Genomic DNA, 13249 nt, shown 5'->3' with positions numbered 1-13249 from the left:
GGTAACACCCTTCGATGTCTAAGTCAGTTTTTTCCCAACAAATGAGGCTTATAAAAGTATTGTACTCAATTATGAAGAAAGTTCATATGGAAAATACTCTATTATATATAGAGAAGATGGAACCTCTCAATTGTCTTTTTCCGATGTGGGACTTAAGAGAGGTTGATGACGTGCACCATTCTATTGGACGAATATTGATTAACTGACGCGTGTCCTTTCCTTTTTGGGGAACAACATGCGTTAATGGGATATGACGAGGGTCCATTCTGGCCGTTCTTTTTCCCACATACAGGCCATTGAGGAGAGGTGCATGGGTTAGTGTGTCGGGTCATGGCCTCGTGGGCTTTGATGGCCTCCTTTTACCTCATTTGGGCCTTCTTAGGTACGAGGTAAGGTTGGTGTTCTCTATTAGTCACCCGAGCCCATTTACTTTCTCAAGTGGTATGGGCCTTTGCTCTTTTGGACAAACCCTACTGATTTTGGTATCAACATGATTCATGGTTTTGCATGTATTGATTACATATGGTAATGTGAAACACAAATACGTTTAGTTGCAAATGTGCTAGTAAACGCATAAAAAGTTAGAAATCATAATAATTCTAATACTCATGTGTTAGTAAACGAAAGGAATTAATGAATCACAATAATTCTAAGACCCATTCTAGACAAGTAAGCACGACATTTTTGTATCATACAAATTATTTTTCAGAAAATAAACAAATATAAAATTTGATTCAAAATTAAGGCTTAATTCTTGTATTGCTTCCTGAAATTATAGGCAATTTAGACACTGTTCTTTGAAAATTATAATGACATGGACATCTTACTTTCACCCTACTTGAGTAAGAGAGTAATGTGCATCATTGTAAGCTAAAGTTAATATAGAAGTAGGATGGTGTATTCAATTTAGATTTTAAATGATTTTAAAAGAGATAAGGTTGATGAAGTTTAATTGAGTTTGACTAAATTCTATAAACTCCACATAGATTTTGACTGAAATCTTATATAGATTTTAACTGAGTTTGTTAGAAATTTATTATTAATTTTAATGGAGTTTATAACGATTGTGGTACTGGTGGTGGTTTGTGGGGAAGGTAGTAGGGGTGGCAGTGGTGATGGCACTGATGGTGATGATTAGGGGTGAGCATCTAAAACCGAAATATTGAAACCGTACACTAACCATACCGTACCATACTGATTTCATACCATTTCATTTAGGATAGGGAGATAATCGATATCATACCGTACTGTACCAATAGAGTATGGCATGATAGCGGTATCAAGTATTTGGTACCGATCAATACCATACCGTACCGAAATATAAACATGTTCAAATAGAAACATATAGTTGTTGTGATGAAATGTGAAGGAAGGAAGGAGATTTTCCAAAGTCACGTTTTGCAAATTTGTACAGATAAAAAGAAGAATTTCTTGAGGTTGCTGGGGATTTGGGTAGCTGTTGTTTACTTTCTTTGATCAATGTCTATGAATTGTAATTTTCTTTTTGCATCTTCTATCAAATTTTCTTTGATCAACGACGATGACTGTTGTGGCGGTGGTGACGGCAACGACTATGGTGATAGTCATGATAAGATGATGGTAGTAGAAGTGGAGAAATATCATATTTTGAGAATAAAAATAATGTATCTATCGAAATCTCTAGGGGAAATAAAGATTTGTCATGCCTAAAATTAGTCTATTATCAAATGAAATTCATTACTTTTTGTATTTCCTTTAAAATTAATGAAGTTTTTAATACACTCAAACTTTTATGAAGTCTTTTAAAGTCGTGATTGAATACATCCAAATTTGGATGGAGTTTAAACAATCTGATTTGAATACATCTAAAATTAAATAAATTTATATAAAATCGTGATTGAATACACCTAAACCTTTAAATTTCTTTAAAATCTTCTAAAATCTTTTACAATGGGTTTTTGCATATTTGCATGGGGAGTTTACCAAAAGAGAAAGAAAAAACAAAACCTTCCCGTGGACGTTAACGAATTAGTTATACTCAAGTCGTGGGGAAGTTGGAACGAAGTGGAAGACGAAGACACGAAGTCAACAATTGTCGTAAATTACGCGAGTATCAATTAACATATTTTTCTTTTATATGAATATTCTGGCGGGGTTAACAAAAATAAACAAAGGTATATAATAATCAAAGAGAGATTGCAGACTGGAGCCGGACGAGGTGGGCCATATACCCACTGGCCCACATTTGGGCCAGGCCCATTACTTAAGGTAGTTAAGCTCTGGTCTAGTCTCCGCCTAACAGTGAAAGAAAAAAACTGCCACACGATTCTTTTTCATTCTCTCTCTCACTCGCTGTCTCTCACTTCATTGTTTGCCATTGTTGCTCTTCCCCACACCTCGCTTCTCTCTCTCGATTGCTTCGCTCGACTTCACTTTTCTGCACCTTCCTCCTCCTCCTCCTCCTCCATTTTCTTTTACTTCCAAAGCAACCAAACCCAAAAACCCACTTCCCTTTCGCTCTCTCTCTCTCTCTCTCTCTCATGTATTGTTCATCGCTAACTGAGACAGACCCAAGCCCGACCCGGTCCTAACCCGGACCCGCCAATCCCAAATGCATCGCGCCACCGCCGCCCCAAATCCACTCCAAACCCTCCTCGACCTCATCAACTCCACCCTCTCCCTCCTCCTCCGCTCCTCCCTCACCGTCCGATCCTTCGTCGGACGGTGGACCGCCCTCCACACCAAGCTCACTTCCCTCCACTCCTCCATCGCCGACATCTCCGACTCTCCCCACTGGGCCCAGAACCCTCTTCTCCACACCCTCCTCCCCAATCTCCTCTCCACTCTCCAGCGCCTCACCGCCCTCGCCGACCAATGTACGGACACCGGGTTCACCGGCGGGAAGCTCCACATGCAGAGCGACCTCGACATGGCCTCGTCCTCGCTCTCCAACCAGCTCCGCGACCTCGACTTGTTGCTCAGATCTGGAGTGCTCCACCAGTCGAACGCCATCGTTTTGTCCCACCCGGGTCCCGGGTCGGATAAAGAGGATTTGGGTTTTTTTGTCCGGGACCTCTTCACCCGATTACAAATCGGAGGCGTCGAGTTTAAGAAAAAAGCTCTGGAGTCTCTGCTTCAGCTTCTCAACGACGACTGCAAGTCCTCCGGTGTCGTCGCCAAAGAAGGTAATGTCGCCTATTTGATTCATTTGCTCGATTTCCACAACCAGCCTTTTGTGCGAGAACAGGCTGTCTTCGCCGTTTGTCTCCTAGCCTCAGCCAACGACGAGTCGTCGCGCAAGGCCGTGTTCGAAGAAGGGGGTTTGGGGCCGTTGCTCAGAATACTCGAATCGGGGTCGACCTATTTGAAAGAGAAGGCGGCGATGGCCGTCGAGGCGCTCACGGCCGATCCAGAAAATGCCTGGGCCCTTTCGGCCTACGGTGGCGTCTCGGTGTTGATCGAAGCATGCCGATCTGGGTCTCCGGCGACTCAGACCCACGCGGCTGGCGCCATTATAAACGTGGCCAATGTGGAAGAGATCAAGACGGCTTTGGGAGAAGAAGGGGCTGTGCCAGTACTGGTCCAGTTATTGCTCTCAGGCTCCATTACTGCCCAAGAAAAATCAGCAAATTGTTTAGCGATTTTAGCCTCTTCCGATGAGTATTTTCGAGCTTTGATCATTCAAGAACGTGGGTTGCAGAGATTAATGCATTTGATCCAAGATTTACCGAGCTCGGACACATTGGAACACGTCATCCGAGCCATAACCTCGCTTTCAGCTTCAGATTCATGCTTTAAAGTCCTGTCTTCTTCAACCCTTTTCCTAATCCAGCTCGGTGAGTTCATAAAGCACGGTAACACAACCCTACAGCAAATCTCCGCTTCGTTACTCGGTCACTTATCGATCAATGTGAGTGACGGCAATAAGCGAGCATTGGGTAGCTGTATGGGGTCGTTGGTGAAGCTCATGGAGTCGCCAAAACCGGTGGGTCTTCAAGAATCGGCGGCCCAAGTGCTTGTGTCGCTGCTTACGGTCCGGTCGAACAGGAAAGAGCTGGTGAGGGACGAGAAGAGCGTGATGAGGCTGGTCCAGATGCTGGATCCCAAGAATCACGAGATGGTTTGCAGCAAGTTCCCGGTGGCGGTGGTTGCGGCGGTACTCTCCGGAGGGAGCGGTGGCTGCCGGAAAAGGCTGGTGGCAGCCGGGGCTTACCCGCATTTGCAGAGGCTGGCGGAAATAGAGGTCGTGGGAGCTAAGAAGGCACTGCAGAGACTCGCCGGAAACAGGCTCAAGACCATCTTCTCCAGAACTTGGAGGGAATAATAGTAGTAATTAACCAAGAAAGAAAATACCCGCCAAAGAAAGGTTAGTTTCGGAATTTTAATTTTGCGAAAAAAGTTTGCCTTGAGAGCTTTATGACTTTGACTCTGACGTGTCATTGGGTTTATCCATTGAGAGGGTGGCATGTGTACACGGCAGCCTGGATGTGTCTTGGAAAGTAGCCACCCGTATGTCCACTAGAGTGTCAAATGACAAATCTGCCTATCTTTATTTATAATCTAAAAACAACCCCGTTGTTAACTAAATCGTAAAATTGAGAAGATTGTTGTTACGAGTGTAGAGAGTTGTGCCTCGGCCACAGAGGGTGGTGGGGCCCAATAGCTTTTTACTGCTGACTTGTTGAGTCAGTCACAGCACAGGAATCCTTATTAATATTAAAAAAATGGAGGCATGAATGAAGGAGGTGTATCTTTACCTTGAGAGATGGGCTAGAACTAGAAGCTCACGGTGATAGATTTTTACTGTTTGACTCGTGAGGCTTGGCGCAGTGAATGTGGCAGTGTTAGTTAGGCAGGCGGGCCATGGACTTTTAGTGACACATGGCAAAAGTCGTGGCAAAATGTTTGGATTTTTGCTTTTGCACTTTTTCTTGGGTCTAAGATTGTGGCTGACATTAAATTTCAATTGGTTTGTTTGTTGGTTTGTTAATATTCCACAGGAGGAGGGAGGAAGGAAGGAGGAAGGAGGTTCATTTGGATTTTCTAACCGTCCAAGAAGGAAAGAGCTTGGATAAGCAACAAAAATACACACATCGTATACCCAACCCAACCTTTTTTTTTTTTTTTTAAATTACTTAATAATTAATATTATTTAATAATGTTATATAATCCTAATATCATAGTGTATCGGTAAAGAAAGAAAAAAAGAGAAGCATGGATGCGGTTTTTAGGGAGTATCCTCGATTTGCTTTATCCTTTTTTTTATTTTTTATTTTTAATCTTATTACTTGGTTCAGTCGTGAAAGCTGTAAGAGAGAGAGAGAGGGTTGATTTCAATTTTCATGATGATGTTTGTCAATTTTTTTGGGTTCTCTTTTTTCATTACCACCCACCACTTGTTTATGTTGTTTGATCAATCTTATTATGTACATCGTCCCTTCCTACCAGAGAAGCCTTTGCTCTATTATTTATTTGTAATGGACAAGGGTTTAGTGCAACTGTTTTTGAATGCTGATGTTATCTGAGCCCTTCAATTCATTTCTCTGTACATCATGATGATGATGATGATGATGATGAATGTTGATTGATGGGACTGTGGAAGTGTAGCCAATAGCATTTCATCCAAACCTCGAAAAGCATTAGCAGAATTAGATTTTGCTGTATATCTATCTTTTTGAGCAGGTTAATGGGAAGGAATCAAAGGAAAAGCGCAATGAACAATGATGATAATCTTTAGTTTCTGAGTTGGCTTGGATGGGTCTATCTCTTTCAAACAGATTTGGTGTTTGTTGTCTGGTGGTGACAGTTGGTGGGTCCTCTCATCTCATCTCTCATGCTTGTTTCTCTTTTGCAATTAGCATGCATCATAAAGCCCACTCATCTCATCTCCACTTGCACCGGCTGCTACCAAAGCTTTTTAGGCTTGAGGCTTGAACACTTGAGCTTCACATTCACAATCAAAATAATTCTTTGAATAAATTTCGGGGCATATCATGCACAAATGAGTTAATTAATCCAATTTTCAGGAAGGGAACTCGAACTTGTGCAAAGGGTGCGGATTCACTATCCCGACCTATAGGGGAAAAAAAACATTTTTATCGGGTAGTCATTCGGGTCCTCTAGATTTTGAGAATCTGGGAAAGGTAAAAGGTAAAACAGGAGACTATAGATAGAGAGAAGAAGTACAACTTGTCACACTTCACAGCAAATGGTTGCACTGCATTTGCATTGGACGGTCCAAAGCTAATTAAGAGCATATGTAATGTATTATCATTCTGTTAAATATCTAATCAATTAATATGAATAATAATAATATGATGGGATATGTGTCATGTGTGGTCCATTTCTCTTACACAGGTTCACATGCTGTTGCTTCCCTTTGCCTCCCCCCTCCCAAGCCCAACCCCACCTATCAAATTTGCATTTGCATCTGATCTCCTCCAACAAAACTTTGTCACCTTTTTTTGTGTTTTTGTTTGCAGGCTCATACCCATTATATTTTCCCGTGATATCACTCTCTCTCTCTCTCTTCAGAAACTTAGCTGTAAAGCCTTTACACCTCTTTCTCTATCTGTCTGTCACTTTGTGCTTCTTTTGCTTTTCTTTTCTACCATTTCCCGCCAACATTGCACGGTTAAAACGACAGTCCGTTAACTTAACCGACCGTGCCTTCATTCAACAGTTAGTTAAATGTCCCATCCCTGACTGATCCCTCCGAATCTTTTTTTGATGGATTATTCTTTTCTTCTATATCTTTGTCCTTGTACTCTTGAAATAGAATCGAATGTGAGAGATACAATATATAAAATGAGTGGTTCACTACTAATAGTATCGAAATCTTTTGTGATAAAATCTCATACATATTGGGCTTTGTATGTGGTTAAATTGAGGATTATATCAATGTTACCAGTAATAGGACGCTGGTCAATCTCTCTGAAATTTAACAGATTCTTGGTAAATATAAGGGAGTGAAATATAGCCTTGATTTTTTATGTTACCCAACAATGCATGGAATACGGTGGATCATGCACTTTGGATCTCAGATGCGATTATATTGCAAGTCATGATGAGGATCAGCTTTTGACTTAAAAAATAAAAGACATAAACGTAGTTAATTAGTCTAAGATCCTTAATAATGTATATTTTCAGTCAAACGTACAACACTTTTTTCAGTTAGTAAGTTGTTCCGTTAGTTGATTTTGTTAAGTTTCACACCTAAAACTTGAAAAAACCACTCCATCAATGCAATGCTGCAAGAGAATAATGCTTCTAGTTCCCTTATAGCATAACTCGTTCTGCATTGGTTCATAATGCATTACCCTACTCAAAATTTGGTATGTATGGTATGAGCCTTTCTTTGATGGACAATGAATAAAATATCAGCATCATATGAGCAAACAAAATAATAGGGCCCAATTCGTTGGGCTTCTTGGAGGTGCTTATGCTTTTCAGAAGCAGATGCAAGAAGCCCCTTTATGTCTCACTTTGCAATTATATATAGGTTTTCTATGGTAATGAGGTATTTTCGGTTACATTGAGAGGAAAGAAACCCGGGTTTCGATCCTGGGTGCCAAGCAGGGGCAAGGGAGGGCCACAACTATTGGTAACCCAGCTCGACTTCTTATTCTATGTTAAGGATATTTTATTCTCTATGAATATATAGCTTTTCTGATCTCGTGATAAATCATTGGATTTTCATCCACCGGATCATACCGTGTTTCACTATTGGTGCATAAACTCACTACTGTCATTCCAACTCTGCTTAGAGAGAGAAAGATTTTTAATTACATGACCATTACATTTGATCTTAAAAAAACCCCAACATCTAGTTAATGCACAACAAATCAACTCATATGCTTTGCAATAATCTTGTTTTGCTGTTCCAACCAGAGTCTCTGTTGATGCAAGAGGCTTTCTTGATTCACTAATCCATTACACGTAGGTTCACTAGGAGTTGTCACCTTAGAGAAGAACGTCGCAAACGGGTCGTTGTTTTCTACGTTAGGGAATGCTCCTCTTGTCTTCATTGCACTTCTTGCAAAGAAAGTCGGTGCAGCAGTGAACTCGTTAGGCTCATCTGCCTGAAAGGTTGGCGCCATGGCCGTGTCACTACGATTATGTGCACCAAATGTTGGCGGCATGGCCGTATCACTACGATTATGTACACCATATGTTGGCACCACGCTCTCATTATCGTGAGCCACCGCGGTAAAGGTTGGCGCCATGGTCGTGTCATTGCGATTCTGTGCACGAAATGTTGGCGCCGCACTCTCGTTAAAGTTTGGTGGCATTCTGCTCTCTCGGGGATTTTGGGCGCAGAATGTTGGTGATATTGCGCTGCCATTCGTATCCCGTGCGTGAAATGTTGGTGGTGGCATCAATATTGTATTCTCTTTTGGACTTCGTTCACCAACCTCATTTGTGCTCCGTACACAAAATGTTGGTGCTATTGTCATCTCTCTCTGGCTCTGTGCACAAAATGCTGGTGCTATTGTCATCTCTCTCTGGCTCTGTGCAGAAAATGTTGGTGCCATTGTTGTGCTCTCATTTGCACGCCGTGGCCAGAGTCTTGGTGACATTTCGCTCACTTTTGGACTTTGGGCACTAAATGTTAGTGCCGTTGTTAAATTATTTGAATTCTGTGCGGGAAATGTTGTGACATCTGCGCTCTCATTTGAATTATTGGCGCCAAATGTTGTGGTCTCTTTTAAATTTTGTTCGGGAAATGTTGGTGCCACTGCCATCATTGTGGAAGGGAATAAAAACAGGTCGTCTTCTCCGAGATTTCCAAAGCCATTGCTGGCGGTGGCGCTTGGATTCGAAGAGGCTGCAAAGCTGTCAAATGGTATTGGGTCATCAAGAAATGGATTGTAATTGTGTTGGGGCATTGAGGAGTTTTGAAACAAGCTGTCCAAGTTTGATGAATCAATGGGTGGAGTTGGTGAGGATGTTTGCAATGGTGTTTGATTATTTGCAGACTCAAACAGAACAAGCTCCCAGCCCTGTTTTGGACCCTCTTGATCATCGACTCCTACTAGTTCTTCTTGCCTTATCTGATCCAGTTGCGGTTGCGGTTGAGGTTGAGATTGCGGTGGGAAGCCATCAAAGGAAACAAGATCGAAACTTTCCGGCAAAGATTGGTTCGATCCGTTCTCATTTCTTCCTCTGGCGAGCCCATCCTCTGCCAGCTTCTCTGGTTGCTCCTCCGAGTTATAAAACTCTTGCTCCACCGACCACGACGGGCTCACATTGCCATTCTGATCACAAACGCTCATCAAATCCTCCAACGACGTGCAGGCCGAACCAAACGCAGAACCTTTCTCCGATGCCGTTTCGAATTGCTCCGAAGATGGAAATTCACTCTGTTCCAAGCTCAACCCTTTATTCTTACTACCTTTGGCCGTTAAATGGGTCGGCGGCGACCGACTCGGAAATGAAGCTTGGTCCTTCAAAAACTCCTGCAACGTCTCCAAAAGCTCCTCGGAGATCTTCTGCACGCTAGGATACTCAGAGGTCCGACCAACACCCAAGCTCTTGCACGTCCCGTAAAACGCAGACAACTCCTCGAATTGCTTCGAGGCTTTCACGCAGGCATGAAATGCGTTCACGCAAGATTGATACTGCAATTGAAAAAAGCTATCCAGAAGCAGAGCTAGCCCGTCCGAAATGTCCCGGTACAGATCGTACGTCTCCTGAACAATCGCGTAGAGCGAAATCAGAACTAACCGATTCGTCCTGGCGGCCCCGGTCGGCGTCGTCGCCATCGCCCGGTCCAGCAGCTTTTGCCAGTAGTGAATCCGGTCCAGCAGCATCGCCGGCTTCATATCGCGAACCACCGCCACGGGGTCGTTTGACCGGCGGCTCCTCCGACCGCTGTTGTATTCTTGGTCGCGCTGGTACGTGAAGCGCCGCTGGAGCTTCCCAGTGAGGAAGCAATCGAGGCGCTCATCGAGGTAGAGCGCGAAGGTGCGGACGAAGGCGGTGAAGTCCCAGGGGCAGGAGTTGGAGTCGTCGCGGAAGTTATAGAGGTTGAGGATCTTGGCGCCTCGCTTCATGGCGTGGAGGACCTCGATGGGGAAATAGGGGTCCCCGTCCTGGAAGATGCGGAGGACGAGCATGAGGGATTTGAGGGCGACGATCCAGTCGCGGGTTTTGCCAATGCGCCTGGCGATGGCCTGGGCGCAGGAGGATGCGTACGACTTGTTCGACGAAATGAGCGTGAGAATTTCCTGGACGTATTTGTCTTCGATGGGAACGACGTCGTGTGAGGTGGCTTTGAGGACGGTGACCTCAAGGTTGGCGGAGTTGGTGTTGGCGGAGACCTTGGCAAGGCTTATGCTCGTTTGGTCTTTCACTGCCCCAATTGCCTTCTTTAGCTTGCTTGGCATTGTTAATAATTTTGGATCATGAATTAATTTTTGTTTTTTCAATGTGTTTTTGGTGGAGAGGAGGAGGTTTTTTGTGGGAATTTTTGGGATTCTAATTTTGATTAGTGGAAGAAGTTTTTGGTTTTGAGAGGAGGAATGAGAAGGATGGTGAGGTTTGGAATTATTTTGGGTGGTGGAGAGGAGAGGAGGGATAGGCCTTGAGATTCTTTTATTGTTTGTGGACGTGACTGAGACTCGCACTTGTTTAATTGACCAAGTCATCCCTCTTCATACGAACCATATTTTCAGTGTCTGCATCTTTGCACTCAAACTCTCCCATGAATGATGGGGACAATTAGTTCTAGAAAATAAAATCTCAAATAGAAATGGGATTGGGTCAATTGGAATAATGGTTGCCATTTTTAGAACGTGCAATCCTCCATGAGTGGATTATGGTGATCCATGCAACCCTAGATTCTCCTGGTTTGAGAGAGAGAGAGAGAGAGAGAGAGAGAGAGAGAGAGAGAGAGCACTTATTTTATCATCCGATTTGGAAGGTATGCGTTTACCTCCAGAATGATTTGGAAGGTCTACGTTCGTTTTTAGAATGACCTTAAATTAGTAGAAAGGCCAGCGATATTATTGTTAGTTAAGCCTCCATTTGGCAGTGTTTTTCAGAATTTTAGGAGAAAATGAAAAAACTTGTAGCTATATTTTAGATATGTCTTTCAAGCAAGAAGCAGTTAGATAAATAGTGTTGGTTTTGACCAATAAGTACGTACTCTATAGACTCTTTGAATTTGAATGTGTAACTTATAACTAAAGAAGTGATTTAGGTACGTAGTTTGGGTAAATTCTATGCATGCACGCATGCGTTGCTAGATTGAGTCTAGAAGCAGTATTGTTCATGTTGTCATGCAAACACGTAAATGAATTAGATTAACTTCTTTACAAGCCCTGTCTGGCTAGTTTTTCTGGTTTTTTCGTTTGTGGTTACATTGGTGGTCAAGCGCCCAAAAAACTAGGACACAATCACAAATAGCTCTCTGGTCTGGGCCTAGGATTCTGGCTAGATCAGCTCAACAGCTAGCAAATGCTGATGGATCAAGAGAGGGGTGCCCTGCCCAAAAATTGCAGCCCAAGTTCTGCTACGAAGCCTAATTGACGAGCAAGAATTCTATAGTGAGGCCCTTATACATGGCCTTTATGTGAGACCATATCTCTTAACCATTGAATTAAATTGGTTAGTCTAATCCAACGCTTAAAAGATAGAACCTCACTAGTATAGAATGACTCAATTGACTAGATCATCAACAATATTGCAGAACAAATTGAAGTATCAATAATCAATCGACCAACTACGCCAGATCTTTAATGAAAAAAGGGTACATCTTAATTGCTCATAAGATTCATAAAGTCAGTCCGTATGTATATTATATATATGAGAAAAACAAACAAGCTAAGCAATAGAAAAAATTTCATGCATCCGTTGCATGGAACATCGAGTATCTCACATTTACTGCATTATATGAATAGTACTATGACTATGAATGTGAGACACCTGTTTCATGCAATGGGTGCATAAAAGTTTTCATAGCTAAGCTATGATGAACACTTAATGAAATGTATAATGCAAGAAGTGAAAAAGTGAAGGGATAGTCATGCATGTGACTATACAAAGCAACAACAGAGAGCCTGTGCAACATAAACTCATCATGATTCAACGGTTAAGAGATAGAACCTCACTTAAAGGTCATATATAAGGCCCTCACTATAGAATTCTCGTAGGAAAGAGAGTTGTTTAAGTAACATGGGCTCATTACATTTCAGCCCAAAAAAAGGACATTATTAGATCAACTGCTCAACTCTTTTGAAAGAGCCATAAAAGGTGGTTTCAGACTTTCTAACCTATATAGGAGCAAATATCCCTGGTTTTCATGCTTTTCTAGGTAGGCATCTCTATTTCTTCTAGAGACAAACAGTGCATATGGCTAATCTGGGTTATAGCCCAGGTGACTTTTTCTTTTTCAGCATAACATAACATTCCTAGCCCCCACCACATGCTTGGTGGAATGCTCCACTCCACTGAAGGTTTGTAGGGAGTCATTTGTTATACAAATCTATCTTGGCATAGAGTATGCTTAGGGACTGTTTTGACTTGGTTTAAATTGGATAATACTCATCTTGAGCTTTGAGTCTCTAAATCCTTGGATTACTTTCTATTCGAATTTCTTTTTCCTCTTACATTTGTGGATTTCCTAATGTCTTTTTTACATGACAAAAGATAAACCGAAACCCAATTACAACCATGAGAAGTTCAAGTTCATTCTCAAATAGTTTAGCATCTAAGTGCAACAAAAAGTATCCATAACTTCTTAGAACAATTAACAAATTAAGATTTTTCAAACAATCTCCAGAATATTTAGTGAAAATTGCATGATGTGTTAGAGTGGAAAAATCTGGAACAGATCCTTGCATGTTTGGAGATCAACTCATAACTTTGTTTCCAAATAAAGGAAAACAAAATTAAATCAGAAAAAAGTTCAAACTCAAAACGTGAGAATAAATGATATTGGAGGAGATATGGAGATTTTAGCCTATATTTATGTTACCTTGAAAAGTGGTGTGTTTAATATTTTATTTTATATCTTATTGAAATAAAATAAATAAATAATAAAATCACATTTAATCTTAGCCCTTGAAAGTGCTTGCATCTAAAGGCTATAAAATTGTGTCAAATTTGTGGTGCCACAGGTCCGCCCCATATATATATATATTATAATAATAATAATAATAATAATAATAATAATAATGTACAAGTATATTATAATATCATCTCATATCTCTCACTTCCTTTTTGTGAAATACACAAATAAATATAAAAGGTAAAAATAAACATTATG

The 13249-nt window shown here is 41.6% G+C and overlaps 2 protein-coding genes across 2 annotated transcripts; one reads left to right on the top strand and one right to left on the bottom strand.

Moving 5' to 3' along the window:
• Positions 1-2275: 2275 nt before the first annotated feature.
• Positions 2276-5494, top strand: LOC103329343 (ARM repeat superfamily protein). The gene is made up of 2 exons (XM_008231802.3): positions 2276-4345; positions 4980-5494. Exon 1 carries the CDS (start codon positions 2591-2593, stop codon positions 4301-4303), a length of 1713 nt encoding a protein of 570 aa, XP_008230024.2. The 5' UTR covers positions 2276-2590; the 3' UTR covers positions 4304-4345; positions 4980-5494.
• A 2236-nt stretch (positions 5495-7730) lies between these two features.
• LOC103329368 (ENTH/ANTH/VHS superfamily protein) lies at positions 7731-10742 on the bottom strand. Its single transcript, XM_008231828.3, has one exon. It carries the CDS (start codon positions 10626-10628, stop codon positions 7824-7826), a length of 2805 nt encoding a protein of 934 aa, XP_008230050.2. The 5' UTR covers positions 10629-10742; the 3' UTR covers positions 7731-7823.
• Positions 10743-13249: the final 2507 nt, after the last annotated feature.

The sequence above is a fragment of the Prunus mume genome, linkage group LG4 (assembly GCF_029339155.1).
Source record: "Prunus mume cultivar Tortuosa linkage group LG4, ASM2933915v1, whole genome shotgun sequence".
Classification (NCBI taxonomy): domain Eukaryota; kingdom Viridiplantae; phylum Streptophyta; class Magnoliopsida; order Rosales; family Rosaceae; genus Prunus; species Prunus mume.
This window is presented reverse-complemented; position numbering and strand designations above follow the sequence as displayed.